Raw genomic sequence first — 14962 nt, 5'->3', positions numbered from 1 at the left:
TTTCTGCCCTGGTCTAAACTATATCCAGATGGGTGCTTGGAAACTTCCCCTGGGGTGGGTGAGAAGCATATGAAAAACATATGGACTATGTCAAGTTCTAAAATATGGGGTTTGGATTGTGGACACGGCGGTGAAATCGAGTAGGGAGAAAAGCTGGAGAAATTATGGTTGCATCTATAACACAAAAGGAGGGGGGAGAAATAAAACCCCCAAAGACATTTTTTTATAAAACAGATATTTAAAGGAATGAACAGAAAATGTATTTTCTGCTGGCAGAGTCCTTTTCAAATGCGATTGATCTAGGTTCAAGAATCAAAATGAGATAATGAGAAACAGTGACGGTACTATTTTTGTTCCACATCATATTTTTACCAGCAGATCTGAGCCAAAGTGTTTGGCAAGAGGATGGATTTGCTTATAAAATGAACCGGACTAAACGAAAGACTTCCAAGAACAACAAAACGTTTTAAAAAGTCTAATTTGATTCTTACAGGTATCATCCTACCATCCTTTCTGATGAAATGTCTTTTGTGACATTTAGCATTGGATTATACCAGTCTGGTACAAAAAACAGAAAAACCTTGCACTTAGTGATCTTCTCGACCATTGGACCAAACTTTCTTGTGCATGTTGATCACCTGGGATCTTGTTAAAATTCACATTCCGATACAGTTGGTTGGTGGGGCCTGATGCTTCGTTTCAAACAAGCACTGGGGTGACGCTGATGCTGGTAAACCACGTGCAGCGTTTTGAGTAAAGATTTCGGGGCAATTTCATGTAAGTCGCCTGCTGAGGAGAATGATCACCCCTTCTTCCTTCTTCTGAAAATCAGAAGAACACAGTTTTAGCATATGGTACCTTGTTGATAACGTTCTGATATCATAACAAAGCTGAGCCTGAGTTTAAGAGCCCAACTTGACAGCTATTCTAAGGGCGGATTCAGAACAATTATTTGCCAGAAGTGATGGTAGTTCTGAACTTTGTCTCATGAAGCATTAATTTGTCAAGGAGGACAGTGGAGGTAAGACAACTGTGTGGTTTGTTTAGCCTGATGTGGGTCTTCCCCGATCTCCTCTGTGCTCGGTTATCAGTCACAGCTTGCTGCTAAGACTAAGTCTGAACTATAGATCCAGAGGATCTACACTGTAGTAACCCACCTTGGTGGGATCGTGAGAGCCACAGACTCACCGTCTGGCTAGAGACCTACCGGTGCTAGTATATGGCTTGAGAAGCCAGTGGTAGAGCAGAGCTGACCGGTTGGCTCCAGGGCTCTGGTCGGCAGTGAAGGCTCAGAGGTGTGCCTGATACATTGATCCCAAAGTGAGCAGTGAGGTCCCAGAACCTCCAGGCTGGTCAGCTGTGCCTTAAGCATCCTAACCTGTTAGCTGAGATAGAGCCCAGGGAGGGCGCTGTACTTACCATCATGTGAAGTCTTGCTCACGTAATGTTGAGCAGTGACTGAAAGATACATAGCGAGGAAGTAAGTTTTCTATTCTCGAGACATTTTTTTCCCTTCCCAATGTTTTTTTTCTATAGTCCTACTAGACCGTTCTTTCTTCTTCTCCTTATCTTGTCCTTCTTCTTCTCAGCAAAAATTTCTTTCAGTTACTTCTGAAAAAAAGAATTGTTTGCACTCACTTCATTTACTTTAAAAAAAAAATTAAATTGCTTTTATATTTAAAAATTAATTTTAAATAAATAAAATATTACAGGGCAGCATCACATTCCCTTACCTTCTCATCACAGAGATGACCCATATTCTGAATTTTATGTGTATCACGTCTATGCATGTTTATATCCTTTTATTATATATATATCAATAATATATATATACATGTCTCCATACACACTACCTAATATTGCTTTCTGTTTTACATTTTACATAAATGCAATCATACTTACTGATTTTACTGGAAATACATTGAATTTATAGATTAATTTGGGGAGAATCTTTATTGACTCTTCACACTGAACTTGGAGTATCTTTCCATTTATTCAGTCTTCTTTTATGTCCTTCACTGAAATTTCGTATTTTTTCCTTAAAAGTCTTATAGATATCATGGTACATTTATTCCTAGGCATCTTATTTTTTGTTGCTATTAAAAATGGTGCCCATTTAAAAATCATGGATGTACCCTGTCCCCCTTACCTAAAATAACCCTCCTTAATCACTTGGTTTTTTCCTCCTGGAGCATATCACTACCTCATTATATTTCTATTTATTTGTTTATTATCTATCTCTCCTTCTAGAATGTAAGCTCCCCAAAGGAAGGAACATTGTCTGTTTTCTTCATTGTCCTGTCCCAGTGTTTAGCATATAGTAGAGAGACAAATATTGTTGAATGAGTGTTGACTAAGTTACGTCTTGTAAATTTTCATTTGCTGGTATAAGGAAACCCTATTAATTTTTGCATATTATCTTTTTTTGTTTTGTTTTGTTTTTTCACACACACACACACTATATTTTATTTTTGCAAGAGATAAATAGACTGACACCAAGCATTGTAAATTTGCATATTATCTTATCCTGCCACTGTTCCATTCTCTAGAATCACCCAAAATTTTGTCTCTTGTCTGCTACTCTATCTTCAGTGCCTAGAAAAGGACCTGACATGTTAAGGTGCTCGGTAGATATTTATGAATGAATGAGTGCTCTTGAATATTGATTTATAGCACTTCCTTTCCAATTCTTACAACCATTCCCCCTTTCCCTGTCTTATTGCCCCGGAGAACCCTTCAGTATACTGTGCAACAAAGTGATGAGCAAGCTTTCTTGTGTTGTTTCTTATTTAAATTAAATGTTTAAAAACTTTTACCTCTAAGTATATTTGCTGTAGGTGTTTGGTGGGCAGTTCTCATCCAGCTGAGAAAATTTCCCTCTATTCCTAATTTTCTAAGAGTTTTTGTGATGAATGGGTGTTCAGTTTTAGCGAATGCTTTACTGCAATTGTCACTGATTCTCCCTTCATATATTTTTCCATCTTTTTTTCTCTTTAAATCTTTGTGTGTACGTGTGTGTTTTGAATTGTTGTAATAGATCTTTTCATCTTAAACCATTGTGAGTCCAACCTTATTAAGATTTACATATTTTACAGATTGATGGATTGATTTAGCTAATATTTTATGTAAGATTTTTCATCTGCATTAAGTGAGATTGACTTAAACTTTTTCTTTCTTTGACCTCCCTTGACTGATTTTGCTTCCAAGATTATATTAAATTCATTAAATAAGTTGGACTCTGTCCCCTCTTTTCTATTTTTTTTTTTACAATATACACAAGATTAGGATTGGGATATTGACTTATTGAAGCTTTGGTAGAGTTCCTCTATAAAATAATCTGGGCTCAGGTATTTGTTTCCTTTTGTCTGCAGGCAATTTTTAATACTGACATTTTTTGATTTAATGGTATTTTTAGGTTTTTCCGTCTTTTTCTTCAACTAGTTATAGTATTGTACTTCTATAAAAATTGTCTAAGTTCAAATTTAGTGGCATAGGTTTTTAGTAAATTTCATTATAATTTTAAAATTTTCTAGTATATCTGTTGTTTTGTCCTTTTCTTTTTAGTAATATTGCTCACTTAAGCTTTCTTCTGTTATTGGTCAGTCTTATTGGAGGTTTATACTTTGTTAGTTTTATCAACAGAATAGCTTTTGGTTTCTTAATCTTTTCTAGTATTTTCTACATTTCTGTTTCACTAATTTCAGATGTTGTCGTGTTATTTCTTCTACTTCCTTTATGCGGTTTGTATGTTTGTTTTTTGTTTTACTAACTTCTGGGATTAGACATCTAGTCCACTTTTCTTAGTATTAGTTCTTTTCTACCATAAACATTTAAGGCTATAAATTTCCCTCTAAATAATGCTTTGACTACACTCCCTTAGTTTTATGGGCCCAGCACACTTCTACTGCTCAACTCTGCCTGTTTTAATACATAATGTGTTCACTCTCATTCAGTGCTAGATATATTCTAAACTGCCATTATGATTTCTTGTTTAACACATGGTTTATATAGAAAGTTGTTTTACATATCCAAATTGCGGGATCTCTTTGTTATCTCTTTATTACCCTGTTCTAATTTTATTCTATAGTGGTCAGAGAACATATTTTTTAATAGTTTTAATATTTTCTGAGACTTGGTGTGTTGTCAACTATATATTGATACATTTTTATGCATGTTAATGGGCACATGAAAAATATAAATATAGAGAATTTATAAATTCTAATTGTTGGGTGTTATAAAAAGCTTGTTATTGTCTTGTTGTTATTGTAATTCATCGTCTTATGGAAATCACCAAAAATCATCTAATTTACTCCTTAATATGTGTGAAAAATAATCCTATAGTGGACCCTCTAAAACTGCTCCTTTAAAAGTTACTAATTTACTTTGAGTAACCAAATCCTATAGCCCAACAGTCCCCAACCTTTTTGGCACCAGGGACCGGTTTCGTGGAAGACAGTTTTTCCATGGACTTGGTGTGTGGGGGGTGGGGGGGATGGTTCAGGCGGTACTGTGAGTGATGGGGAGAGATGCAGAGCAGCAGATGAAGCTTCATTTGCTCGCCTGCTCGGGGGTTGGGGACCCCTGCTATAGCCTGTTCTTAATCCTGGATCTTTCTGTCATATGACACTCTTCATCACTCTCTCCTTAATTTTCTCTTGGCTTCTGTGACATGACACTGATCTTGTTTTTATCCTACTTTCCAGACTATTCTTGGGTTTATTGCTTCCTCTTCCTTTCACTGAACTCAGAATATGGGTGTTCCCTAAGCTTCTGCTCTTATCTCTTCTCTCTCTCTCTATGTATCACTCCCCACTTTTTCATTTCTAAACCCCCAATCTAGCCATGTTTTCAGCTATTTTCATGTGCGTACAGGTGATTTCCAAATACAGCCTCAGAGTCTCTTCTGAAGCCCAAACTTGGCACCATGAATTGGGTTGAATTGGCTTTATACTTGTGGATCCTTCTCTGGACCATCTCTTCTATTATATTTATCTATTTGTCTACCCTCCCACCAACACCATATTACCTTGATTATATCCAATTTTTTTAAGCATTGAGGCCAATTTTTAAAGGCATTCATTGAGCATCTACGTGTTCCAGACTCTTTATATATGTGACTAATGCCAATTACATGAGGTAGATCTTATTTCCCACCCTCCATTCCCCCATGTCATCATAATTGCAGAATATAAAGAAGTTGAGTATGCCATGCTTGAACGCTAGCCTGTTTTAGTGCAAATGCCATGTTTTTTCTACCTTTACAGAAATTAAGTACAGATGCCTTTGATTGGCATTTAAGCTCTCCCAAAATTAACCCATCATACTGCTCCAGCTATCTCTTCTAATGTTTTCTTAAAGGTACTCAGTATTCTAACCAAACGAGACCTCTCACAGATTTCTAAATATGTCCCACTCTTTCTGCATATGTGCTTTGGTTAGCACGCATTCCCTGCCCACCATTTTTGCACCTTAAATCCAGCTTATGTTTACATTTCCATCTTAAAAAAAATCTCTCCATCAAGCTATTACTGAACCTCACAATTGCATGTGATACCTCTGCCTCAAAATAACTGATGGCATGATATTCTGTCTTCTATATTCTGTTTTTTTCTATCTTGTTGCCCAATTTTCCCCCAGAAAGAAAACTCCCTGAAGACAGTGTATTAATTGTCTTTTATCTCTTGAATCACCATTTCAACAAATTTGAGTGTAAGAAATGTTTTGAGTTAGCCAAAAGACACTGTGATTAAAGTTAAAGAAAAAATTTAAAAACCAAACAGGTCAACCCAGCAAGTGATTCAGGATAATCCCCAAATTTATTTTATCAGTTAAATCCCTAATTTTGTTTTTTCCAATCAGAACTTTCCAGGTGGAGGAGTCTCAAGACTGTAGCAGAGATTTTGTGGAGATCCGGGAAGGAAACGCCACTGGTCGCTTGGTGGGACGGTACTGTGGAAACGTCCTCCCTCTCAATTACTCATCCATCCTTGGGCACATCCTGTGGGTCAGATTTGTCTCCGATGGCTCGGGCAGTGGCGTGGGCTTCCAGGCTGCATTTACCAACAGTGAGTTGGTTCTGTTTTAGTGATGGCTTCCAGAATGTGTCCTACAAACTAGAAGGATAACAATGTTTTCAGTAATGCATTAAGAACAATTCCCCTGTATTTAATGTCTCTGTGGAATTACTTTATTATATACTAGAAAAATTAAATTATATATGAATGACTCATTAAGAGCCAGGGAGAGCATTCTCAGTGGTTCTAACATTCTTTTAAAGCTGTAGTGTCTACCTAATTTTAAGTTAAACATTTTTCATGATATTGCAATAGAGAGTTTTCTAATGTATCATCGTTTCAGTTTGGTATACTTATATCAAATGTGTTTCATTTGATCCCATAATCTCTATATTCCTCAAGTTAAAAATGTTTACTCTGGTACAAATGAACCCATTTACGAAACAGAAATAGAGTCACAGATGTAGAAAGCAAACTTACGGTTACCAGGAGGAAAGGGGAAGGAGGGAGGGATAAACTGGAAGATTGGGATTGACATATACGCACTACTATACATAAAATAGATCACTAATCAGGACCTACTGTATAGCACAGGGAACTCTACTCCAGACTCCTTGGTGACCTATATGGGAAAAGAATCTAAAAAAGAGTGGATATATGTATATGTATAACTGATTCACTTTGCTGTACAGCAGAAACTAACACAAATTTTAAATTAACTAGACTCCAATAAAAATTAATTTAAAAAAACACAAGAAACATTTACTATTACTTTAGGATATTCCTAAGTGCTCAGATATTGTAATAACAGGATATTCTTCTAATAGGATAAAATGTTAAATATTAATAGCTACTCTATATGTTGTTTGAAAATGTCAGTTTCTCTTACATAGTTAAAGAAAAAAAAAACATGTTTCGTTCTTTTTTAACATGAAGTAAAATAGGTAAACCAAAATTATAGAACAGGGCTGGTGATACCCCTTCCCAAGTCACCAAGTTCCCTGGGGTCTGGGAACCCAATTTTACATGGGACGCAATGGCTTGTTTTCACACCATGTGGTCTTCTAAGGAGATGGAATTCCATTCACAATATCACCCTTCTCCAAAGAATTAATAGATAGCAGAGAAACCAAAAGGGAAGCAGTATTTCTTTCGGTGTTCAGAAAAGAAATTGCAGTCAATTAGAAGTCCGTCCTTTTTAACACCCCTTGGCTTTTGTTTCTTTCATTTGACTAAGGAGCTGTTCTAAGTAGGTCTGATTTACTACTCTGTTTTCCTTCCTAGTATTTGGCAATGACAATATTGTGGGAACTCAGGGGAAAATTGCCTCTCCCTTATGGCCCGGAAATTACCCCCACAACTCCAATTACCATTGGATAGTGAATGTGAATGAATCTCAGGTTATCCATGGTAGAATCTTGGAGATGGACATGGAGGCAACACTCAACTGCTATTACGACAAACTAAAGGTGAGTTTCCAAGAGCAACTGATGTTTATACATTTTGGTGACTTGCTATTGGCAACCATAGATCCAAGTTAATGTCTATTCAAGCATTTATAAGTCATAGAGGATGGTCTACCCTACATCACGCATACCTCTTCCAGGTTACCTGAACAATGGTGATTGTGGTAGTATAATTATTATCTTTGATTCTGTAACTAACTTTTTTTCCGCATTATTGTAATCTTTCTGTTGGGCTTTATCTAAGCATGTGTATGTGTCTTAATGAAGAATTTATTCTATCTTATATCCCATTACCGTGTTTATTCTCCTGTTAGAGTGTTAAAAATTTGAACAATCATTTTAAAGTAAGTAAATATAAGTATATAAAAATTGTGGCGATCATTGCCATCCAGACATTGGCAACTGCATCAATTCCAGAAACACTATCAGATTATTTTTTATCCAGTTTTATTGAGGTATATTTGACAAATAAATATTATATATATTTAAGATGTACAACTAGGTCTTTTGATATATGATATTTTACAATTTTACATTGTAAAATAATAATCACAATCAAGCTAATTAACATATCCATCACCTCAAATGGTTACCATCTTCTTTCTTTGTTTCTGGTGTGGTGAGAATACTTAGGATTTACCCTCTTAGCAAATTTCAAGTATATACATGGTAATATTAGCTATAGTCACATTGTTCTACATTAGATCTTCAGAATTATTAATCTTGCATAACTGAAACTTTGTACCCTTTGGCCATCTCCCTGTTCCCCGCCCCCCCATCTCCTGGTAAACACCATTCTACTTTCTGCTCCTATGGGTTTCACTATTTTACTCTCAGATTCTTGAGGGCCAAGATTCTGTCTTATTCATTTTAGGTCCACAGTGCTTCACATAGAACCTAGTCCTTGATAGATGCTCAGTAAGTTGGAAAAACTTATTAGCTAATTTGAAATCTGAGCTTATATAGTAGCTTCAATAGAGAACTATGTAATAACACTTATAACGAACTTGTTCAAATTATTTACAAGATGGAGGGAAGGATGTGAAATGTAATTGGAGAGATCCATCCACATGTGAAGAAAAAGATAAACATGCTCAAGATTACGTATTTGGAAACTATCAGAAAATATGTCTCTAACTATGTAATCTAACATTTTCAACCAAATGAAGAGATTTCCTGCATGCTTTGAGTATGCTGAGCCCTCACAAGCTGTGATTCTGTTGCTGTTATTAATTCTGCTTCTTTACTTCTTTGGAAATGTGAACTCCTTCAGGATACCTGGCCACTTTCTCTCATTAGACTTTTCCTTTTTCTTGTGACTTTTCCTTTTTCTTGTGACTTTCCCCCTTTCTTCCTAATTCCTCCCTTTTGTGGCCCCAAAGCACATTTCATAGACACTGTTGTTGTGCCACTATCCTGGTTCCTACTTTTCCACCCGTAAGTTTTACTGTAAATCGAATAATGAGCTATATCACATGGAGCATAGTTACTAATATAATTCTGCAGGGAAGATACAGATAATTTTAAAACATTTAATTACTTGCAATCATAGTTTATACTTCGTGGTTTTCTATTTATGAGGAAAAATGGAGGTGATTGCCTGAGTTCAGTGCTCTATTATCTGTCCCTTCCATGCAGGTTTATGATGGGGCTGGCATTCATTCCCGCCTGATTGGAACCTATTGCGGTACCCAGACTGGCTCTTTGAGCTCCACTAGAAGTTCTTTGACATTTCAGTTTTCTTCTGACTCTTCAGTCTCAGGGAAAGGATTCCTTTTGGAGTGGTTTGCAATGAATGCCTCTGTTGGACCTTTACCTACCATTGCTACAGGTGTGTTTGGTAATAAATGAAATTCTTTTTAGGGGCTGATATGTGCAGACTAATATTTCAAAGGTTCCTACTAATAAGGGTTAAATACACAAGTGAATAAGAAGAGTAATTACAGTCTCAAAATCCTTCCTCCATATGTTCAGGTGTCCTTTGAATTTCATAAATACTTAGAGATTAGATGTTTATTTCAAAAAAAATGCTGGTTTCCCATTATATTTTCCATAATAGTTAAGGATTTGATGTCCATAAGATATTCTACTTACAATTTCTAGAAATCGCTTTAGAGATCTCTGAAAGTTTGGTTTGTAAATACCACACACACACACACACACACACACACACGCCCTAGGATCAACTAATGCAAGTAACTGTTTTTCCTCTATGTTACCTTTTAAGTGTGCCTTCAGAAATGCTTCAGTGTGTCCTTAGCTGGTTGTAAACTCTCATGTTTCAAGGTAAAGTTGGCCTAAATTTCAATCTTTCATTTTACTATTTTTAAGACATTTTAAATTCCCCCAGTAAGCTGTGTTTTGGGAGACCGCGCTTTTCTTTTGAAAATTTGTTTAAACACTTTTGAATGGCTCTTGTGAATCGGAGGGTTGACATAGAATAAATTCAGCAGATATTTCTCATGGCATATTCTCACTCCTTGAAATATTTGATTAGGACATATTATCATTGGATCTCATTGAAGAATATTCAGACTTTGAACTTGTTCTAAGACTAAACAGACCCTAAAAGATTAGAGTCTGTTTGCTTCTAGCTTCTTGGGAATTCTGTCCTAAGATGTTATTTTCACCTCTCTTGCAAGGTGCTTTCAAAACATTGACTATGAAACTCTTCCTTAAAATATTAATCTATTTATCTAAGAGCAAAGAGCCATCAGCAAGATTGCCAAATGTAATTTAGAGCTATCCATTTAAGACTGGATAGCTCTTATAAGTAAACTTGAGTTAAGCTTCTTTTATGTCCACAAATCTCAAGTTACAGAAGAAATCACTCATGCAAAACATTATATCAATAAGTATATTGTAGTACTCAAAAAAAAGTTCTCTTCTCATACATATATTCCATAATTATGTGATTGAAGTGGATGAGTGAGTATAGTATAGTATCATAAATCTCATTAGTCTTAATGAAAAACGAGCAAAGGAAAAAATAAAAGGATAAGAAAATTTTATAGTTTACTAGTTACCTGGTTGGTGCAAATGATTATCTCATGATCATAGCACATTCTGACACTTTCATTAAAGTGGAAAAAAAAGCTTACTGTTTTAAATTGTATTAACATATTGAACACTGACATTAGCATTCCTTATGCGAACATACATTAAATTTAATTCAACCAATATTTATAGAGGATTTATTATAGACATGCTGAGGTAAGTGTATACCAACTAAGAAAGGAAACCAAGATATAATCTCTACTCTCCAAGAGTTCAAAAGTAATTGGCAAAGATAAAGCATTCAGTTAAATAATGATATAGTAACTAAATGATTAAATGACAAAGCAAAAAGCAGTCAAAGGAAAATAAGCCTAATGTGGACTAGGGTCATGTGAAGGAAATTAAACATGTCAAGTTGGAAAATATTAGCTAATCAGTCAGGACATATTTGGTTATGCTGCAGTAACAAATAATTCCAAACTCCGAATAGCTGAGAAACACAAGACTTCTTACTTGTTCATGTTACCCTCTTGGGTTAACTGAGTATTGGATCTGACATTGTTTGGGACATTACCTGTGATCATGGCAAGAGGAAAGAGAGCCCTGGCATGCCTCAGTCTAAAAGTGTTCAGCTTAAAAGTGACACATGTCATTTTGCTTATGATTCATAAACCAGAACTGGTCAAATGGCCTCACCCAACTGCAGAAGTATTAGGAAATGCAATTTCACCATATGTTTGGAAGTGAGGAAAAATGGAATATTTGACAAACAGCACTAACAGCTTATAGTTAGTATGATAACTGCTTTTTATAAATTCAAGATAAGAAGTATTTTATGTAAAGGAAAATCTTAACATTTGAAGATGCTGGATAATATTCGGATCTTATACTTTGAAATTGCTTTTACTTTATTTTATTTTTAAACTTGTACAGCCTATATAGTAATAGGATAAAGTAATTAGGACCTAGTCCTATAAATTTTACATTCATTTCTTGGTGGCCCTAGCAAGATTCAAACATGTATTGTATAAGAGTCATAAACTTCTGGAATGGTGGAGTAAAGGCCTCTGAAAATCTGTTCTCGCAGAAAAACAATGAGAACACTGGCAAAAAAATTTTAAATCAACTTTTGAGAACTCTGGAAATTAATTAAAAATTGCAATAATCTGTAGAGTGTTTATTCAAGAAAAATGGTTCAGTCTGAGTGACAGTAGACAACTTTCTGGCGTCTTAATTTTCCCTATTCCCATCTCTCTCCCTGTCCTAGCTTTGCAGTAACCTCACAATAGCCTCACAACCACGTTAGCCATGAAAACCAGCAGCCTAACAGCCACTGGAAGGGGTGGAGTAGATCTGGAACTCCAGAAAGCATCCTGTCCCTAAGGAATTGCTGTTATTTAACCTGTCTGGCAGCTTCCTAGAGAAGCTCCATTCTCAGGACTTGTCTTCATCTGACCTGACTCAGTGTGCTCTGCGCAAAAGCCCTGTCTCTGGGGTGTTTTTTAGAAATCGTCAGTGGCAAGTTATTTAATATCACAACTGCATGTGGCAGTGATTCCAGTTACAGCTAATAAGAGGCGGACCAAAAATGTAAAAAGAAAAACTGGGGAGTGATATATCCATAGGGGACTTTGAAAAGTTTTGACATATTTCTGGGAACATAGAAGGCTCCACTCATGTGCAGGGCTACAAACATGCCCAACATGAGACTCGAGAAGGCCCCAGTCTCTCACCTCTGTAGGATCTTGAGACTCTGTGAAAGTAGAAAGTGAATTCTAGGGCAGAGTTATAAACTGTCTTCTAGAGTCATATAGGCATATCCCAATACACACACACACACACACACACACACACACACACACACACGTGCACACACACAGTCACTCAGAAAAGTGAGAGAATTATCGATTCAAGACATTTAAAAGGAATCTCTATTTAATCAGTTGTTGATCACTAACCTGAACACAGACTTTCAATGGTTACACACAACAATTAACACAGACATTACAGAATTAGTACACAAAAGCCACTGAACAAAGAGCAGTGACAGCAAACTTTGGGGGAGGGGTTGATTTCCAGAGTTGCCACATTACATTGTTTAAAATGTCTGGTTTTCAACACAAAATTATGAGACACATGAAGAAATAGGAAAGTATGGCCTATGCAGAGGAATATAAGCGATCCATAGAAACTGTCTTGGAGAAAGCCAAAATGTCAGACTTACTTAACAAAGACTTTAAATAAGCTATTGTAAATATGTTAAAGAACTAAAAGAAATCATGTCTAAAGATTTAACGAAGAGTATGGGAATGATGTCTCACCAGATAGAGGATATCAATAAGGTGATAGATATTTTTGAAAGAAAAAGCAACCAACTAGAAATTTTGGAGTTGAAATTCACTGGGTGGGCTCAATGACAGATCTGAGCAGGCAGAAGAAAGAATCCCTGAATTTGAATGTAGGTCCTTTAGGATTATCCTGTTGAGGAAAAGAAAGAAGAAAATTATACAGAGCTTCAGAGACTATCATTTATACCAACATATGTATGCATAATGAGAGTCCCAGGTAAAGAAAGAGGGAAAGGGAAAAAAAGAATACTTGAAGAAATAATGTCTGTACACATCCCAAATTTGATGAAAAATATTAATCTACACATCCAAGAATCCCCAAAATTCCAGGTAGGATAAACTCAATGAGATCTGCACCTAGACATACTGCTGTCAAACTATCAAAGCTAAAGAAAAGGGGTTATCTTGAAAGCACGAAGAGAAACTCACTTATCTTGTAAAAACAATACTCACCAAGGTTAACATCTCATTTCTCATCAGAAACCATGAAGGTCAGAGCAGTGGGATGACATAGTCAATGTGCTGAAGTAAAAAGTCTGTTGATCAAGAATTCTATACCCAGAAAATGTATCCTCCAAACTAAGTAGAAATTAAAACATTCCCAGATAAATGAAAGCTGAGAGAATTCATTGCAAGCAGACCTATGCTACAGGAAATGCTAAAGGGGGGCTTTCAGAATGAAATGAAATGACCCTAGCATGTCTTTACTGCTAGATAGTAGGTAGTGAAGACAGCTACATATGTAAATATAAAGGCAGTATAAATGTATTTTCATCTGTAGCTCTTTTCTTCTGCTATCTGATTTAAAGACAGCTGCATAAGGCAATAATAATAAACTATGCTGATAATGTTTAAGTATATAATTTTATGACAATAATAGCATAAAAGATGGGGGTGGGTGGGAATGGAGTTATATTATAACCAAGTTTTGTATACTATTAAAATTAAGTTAATATTAATCCAAACTACAATGTCTTAAGATGTTAATTGTAATCCTCTGAACAACCACACAGAAAAAACTCGAAAATATACAGTTAAATAAATAACAAATGAATTAAAGTGATATACTAGAAAATATGTATTTAACACTAGGACGGCTATAATCAGTAAGACAGACAATAACAATTATTGACAAAGATGTGGAGAATCTGGGACCCTTGTACATTGCTAGTGGAAATGTAAAATCCTACAGCCACTTTGGAAGACAGTTTAGCAGTTCCTCAAATATTGAAACACAGGGTTACCATACAATCCAGCAATTCCACTCCTAGTTATATACCTAAGAACATTGAAAACATATGTCCACACAAAAATTTATACAGGAATGTTCATAGAAACATTATTCATAAATAGTGAAAAAGAGGAAAGAACCCAAATGTCGAACAGCTGATGAATGGAAAAACTAAACGTGGTATATCCGTATAGTGGAATACTATTCTGCCTCAAAATGAAAGAAGTATTGATACATGCTAGAATACAGATGAACCTTAGAATATTATGCTAAGTGAATGAAGCCAGTCACAAGAGGCCACATATAGTATGATTATATTTATATAAGATGTCTTAAATAGGCAACTCCATAGAGACAGAAAGGAGGCTAGTGGTTTCCATAGACTTGTGGAGTAGAGAACAGAGAATCAGTGGCAAAGAGTATCCAGTTTCTTTCAGGGTGGTGAAAATGTGTTCTAAGATTAGGTAGCAGTGACGACTGCAGGACTTCGTGAATATACTAAAAACCACTGAACTATTTAAAAGGGTAAATTTTATGGTGAGTGAATAATAACTCAACAAAACTGTTATTTAAAAAGCAAACAACAACCAAAAAAAGGCTGTTGTTATTATAAGCTCACAAACTTTTTTGAATGCTTCATTTCACCAAATTGAAATTTTTTTCAAAATTGCCTAATATAAATTACATGATGAATAGCTGTGCTAAAAAAAAGGTAAAGACTAAAGCACACTGGAAACATGAACAAAGTTCTACCTTGGTTACGACAATAATAGGATCTTCCATATGGACTTACTTCATGCTTGACAGATAATAGGCACTCATTAATAATTGGGTTAAGTGGTAAAACTATGGTGAAAAAAGTAGAATACAGTGTGTTTTTCTTCAAAAAATTATGGAAATCACTGC

The 14962-nt window shown here is 35.6% G+C and overlaps 1 protein-coding gene across 1 annotated transcript in view; it reads left to right on the top strand.

Annotated features, from left to right (window-relative positions):
• Window positions 1-14962, top strand: part of CUBN (cubilin) — a 266027-nt gene that overhangs the window by 156560 nt on the left and 94505 nt on the right. The window contains exons 37-39 of the mRNA XM_019933506.3: window positions 5860-6065; window positions 7299-7483; window positions 9119-9311. Coding sequence (XP_019789065.2) covers window positions 5860-6065; window positions 7299-7483; window positions 9119-9311 — 584 coding nt within the window. The remainder of the gene's footprint in view (window positions 1-5859; window positions 6066-7298; window positions 7484-9118; window positions 9312-14962) is intronic.

This window comes from Tursiops truncatus, chromosome 2 (genome assembly GCF_011762595.2).
Source record: "Tursiops truncatus isolate mTurTru1 chromosome 2, mTurTru1.mat.Y, whole genome shotgun sequence".
Lineage (NCBI taxonomy): Eukaryota > Metazoa > Chordata > Mammalia > Artiodactyla > Delphinidae > Tursiops > Tursiops truncatus.
The sequence above is the reverse complement of the archived record's forward strand: the minus strand, read 5'-3'. Positions and strand labels throughout refer to the sequence as shown.